Below are 2590 nucleotides of genomic sequence, written 5' to 3' on the forward strand. Positions count from 1 at the left end.
TTGGTTTGTAAGCAGGGCATCCCATGGTGTGGAGCATGGCACCTCTAAGTGTAGTCAGAGGCAGTAGATGTGACGGGAGGCCTCCAAGGGAACGAACAATGGCGCACCCAAGGGCCTAGGGAGGCTTAGGTGTAACAGGCCAAGAATTGTGCACAACGACAAGGAAGAGCTCGGAGGGTCGTAGATCATGGCAGACACATTTAGAACATGTCGGAGGAGTCTAGAAGTTGCAAAAAAAGTAGAGAAATCTGAAGAAAAGGCCGGATCCTTGTGGAATAAGGTAGAACATTCCGAAAGCTCTAGAATAGAATAGTCTTATACAGAAACATATAGGCTAGTGTAGAATATTCTATACACTCGATGTAGACCATCCACTGTAATTAATCTCAACCATTGGATTGAAATGGCTTGGCCTTACTAACATTCTCCCAAATTAAAGTGCTTAGAAGGCCTACAGATTATGAAACTCATAGATTTTTCAGAAATGGCTCAATTCAATTTTTAATTATAAAAAAAATATTAATGTCATCCTTTCTAAATCAACTCTTACATAAACATCATCCTAGTAACTCAAATTGTTCAGCTAGATTATTGTAAGAATCATAGCCTCGTGAAATAGAAGCTTGGAAATAGAAGCTTTCAACTCCTTGTGAAATGTTGGTAATGAAGTCCGGATCTACTGGTTTAGTCCTTTTCTCTTTTGTGCTCATATCTGTTTCTGCATTAACTGAATCTGTAGAGGATTGAAGCTTTCTTTTTGATCGAGCTCGCCTATTCTGAAACCAGTTATATACATTTGTTTCAGAGATTTGACCATGTTGTGCTAGTTCAGATGCCATCTCTTTGATTTTTTGCTTGCTTGGTGTTCCAGTTCCTTGCTCATATATATTCTCAAGAATTTGAAGCTGCAATGCGGTTGGAGTCCATCGCTGTCTAGCAGTGATCTTGTGCCCAACAGAGGCTGATATTGGATCACAGTATAGATTTCCCACCCTTATACCTGAAACCAAAACAACATGATTATTGAATATAGAACCAAGGCAGCCAACATGAGAAAAGTCGAAAGGAATAAAAAGAAACCAAGGAGAAAAAAAAAGAAAAGAACCAGTAAAATTGTGGTGGGTAGACATGGATTTGTGCAACTCAGCAAGCTGCTCAGAAATGGCGGAATAGGCAACGATCTGTTTCCTCAGTTCCTCTACCTGTTCATCGGTCATCACTTTCCCACAAACCCCATTTTGAATTTGATACTGCAAATAGTCTTCTCCTTGTTGGTGGTGTTGCATTTCTTGATTCTCCCAGTCCATTTTCTCTCTATCAGCCCCTCTAGTTTTGGAATCTCGATTTCAATTTATGAAAGAAAAAGGGGCAGCAAAGATGGTAAGTAAATATATACCTTGAATAGAAATTTAGAAATTAAGGGTTGGACTCTTGATTCCAATTTATGGAAGGAAAAGCAGTAGCAAAGATGGTAAGTTAGTAGATACCTTGAATAGAAATTGAGGAATTAAAGGAGCAAAAAGCTGCATCAATTAGCAAAGCAGAATCTTTGTCATTGCGTCTATGGCATTATAGTGCCGGGTTGCGCGGGTAACTCTGTAAACTCTTTAGCAGTGGCCAATCGCAATACTTGTAGCCGTCAAAGGAGGATCAACACATTAGAAAATTTTGGATTTTAGTTTCCAAATTAAAAGGGAAATGACTAAAGTTGAAAATCCAATCCATAATTTCCAATGGTGTGCTTTACCTCAGCCAAGTTTAATTTTAGAAAAAAAGAAAATTGGTGACATCAAAATCCCATGGGTGTGAATGAATTAATGGGCAAATTTGATATTTTATATTTTGGGATTTGATTGCATCAGAATAATATTAATACTCCAATATTATCTTATTTAAATTCAATTTATTTGTATAGGTTACTTATCTATATATTTCACTTTATTATTCACTTTATTTTTAAAATTTTTCATTTAAAAATATTTTATACATTTAGTAAGTTCGGATATTTAATAATTAATTTAATTAATTTGCAGTATAATAATAAAATTTGGATTTAATGCCAATAATAAATAAATTTAGATTTTAAAGAAAATTTACATATTTAAATTTTAATTTTATAGAAAATTTCAATTTTATATAAATATAATATATATATAAGGTTGTATTTTTTTTATTTATTTCACAAGTAGCTTTAAAAATTCGCTTGATAGTCATGTAAAAAAATGGTTTTGTAATGACCTAGAATTTAATAAAAAATTATAAACGGTGTTAAGAATTGATTTAAAATAAAAATTGTTAAATAGTGTCCCTATTTTAACTTTTAGGTCATCACAAAAAAATATAATAAGTGCAATCATTTGATTAAAAAAAGGTGTCCATGAGTCAAGTCAAATTAAATTAATACTTAATTTTTAAAATAAATTTTTAATTTGAGCCGGACTCTACCCAAGCATGACCAATAAAAAAATCCAAATTATTGTTTAAAAATAAAATATTTAAAAATATTATTTTATATTAATATTTATATAAATTTATAATTAAGTTTGAATAAAAATATTTAAAAGAACATTTAATTTAAATTCCAACCGGC

At 32.3% G+C, this 2590-nt stretch overlaps 1 protein-coding gene across 2 annotated transcripts; it reads right to left on the reverse strand.

Annotated features, from left to right (window-relative positions):
* Positions 1 to 271: 271 nt before the first annotated feature.
* LOC107937425 (WUSCHEL-related homeobox 8) lies at positions 272 to 1713 on the reverse strand. Of its 2 annotated transcripts, XM_016870303.2 has the most exons (3): positions 1488 to 1713; positions 1106 to 1339; positions 272 to 1000 (listed from the first exon to the last, which is right to left on the reverse strand). In XM_016870303.2, the coding sequence occupies exons 2-3, from the start codon at positions 1305 to 1307 to the stop codon at positions 558 to 560; spliced, it is 645 nt and encodes a 214-aa protein (XP_016725792.1). In that variant the 5' UTR covers positions 1308 to 1339; positions 1488 to 1713; the 3' UTR covers positions 272 to 557. The 2 variants fall into 2 exon arrangements, with proteins under 2 accessions (XP_016725792.1, XP_040955468.1); XM_041099534.1 differs by having other exon boundaries at positions 1106 to 1653.
* Positions 1714 to 2590: the final 877 nt, after the last annotated feature.

This window comes from Gossypium hirsutum, chromosome D08, assembly GCF_007990345.1.
Source record: "Gossypium hirsutum isolate 1008001.06 chromosome D08, Gossypium_hirsutum_v2.1, whole genome shotgun sequence".
In the NCBI taxonomy this organism is placed as follows: domain Eukaryota; kingdom Viridiplantae; phylum Streptophyta; class Magnoliopsida; order Malvales; family Malvaceae; genus Gossypium; species Gossypium hirsutum.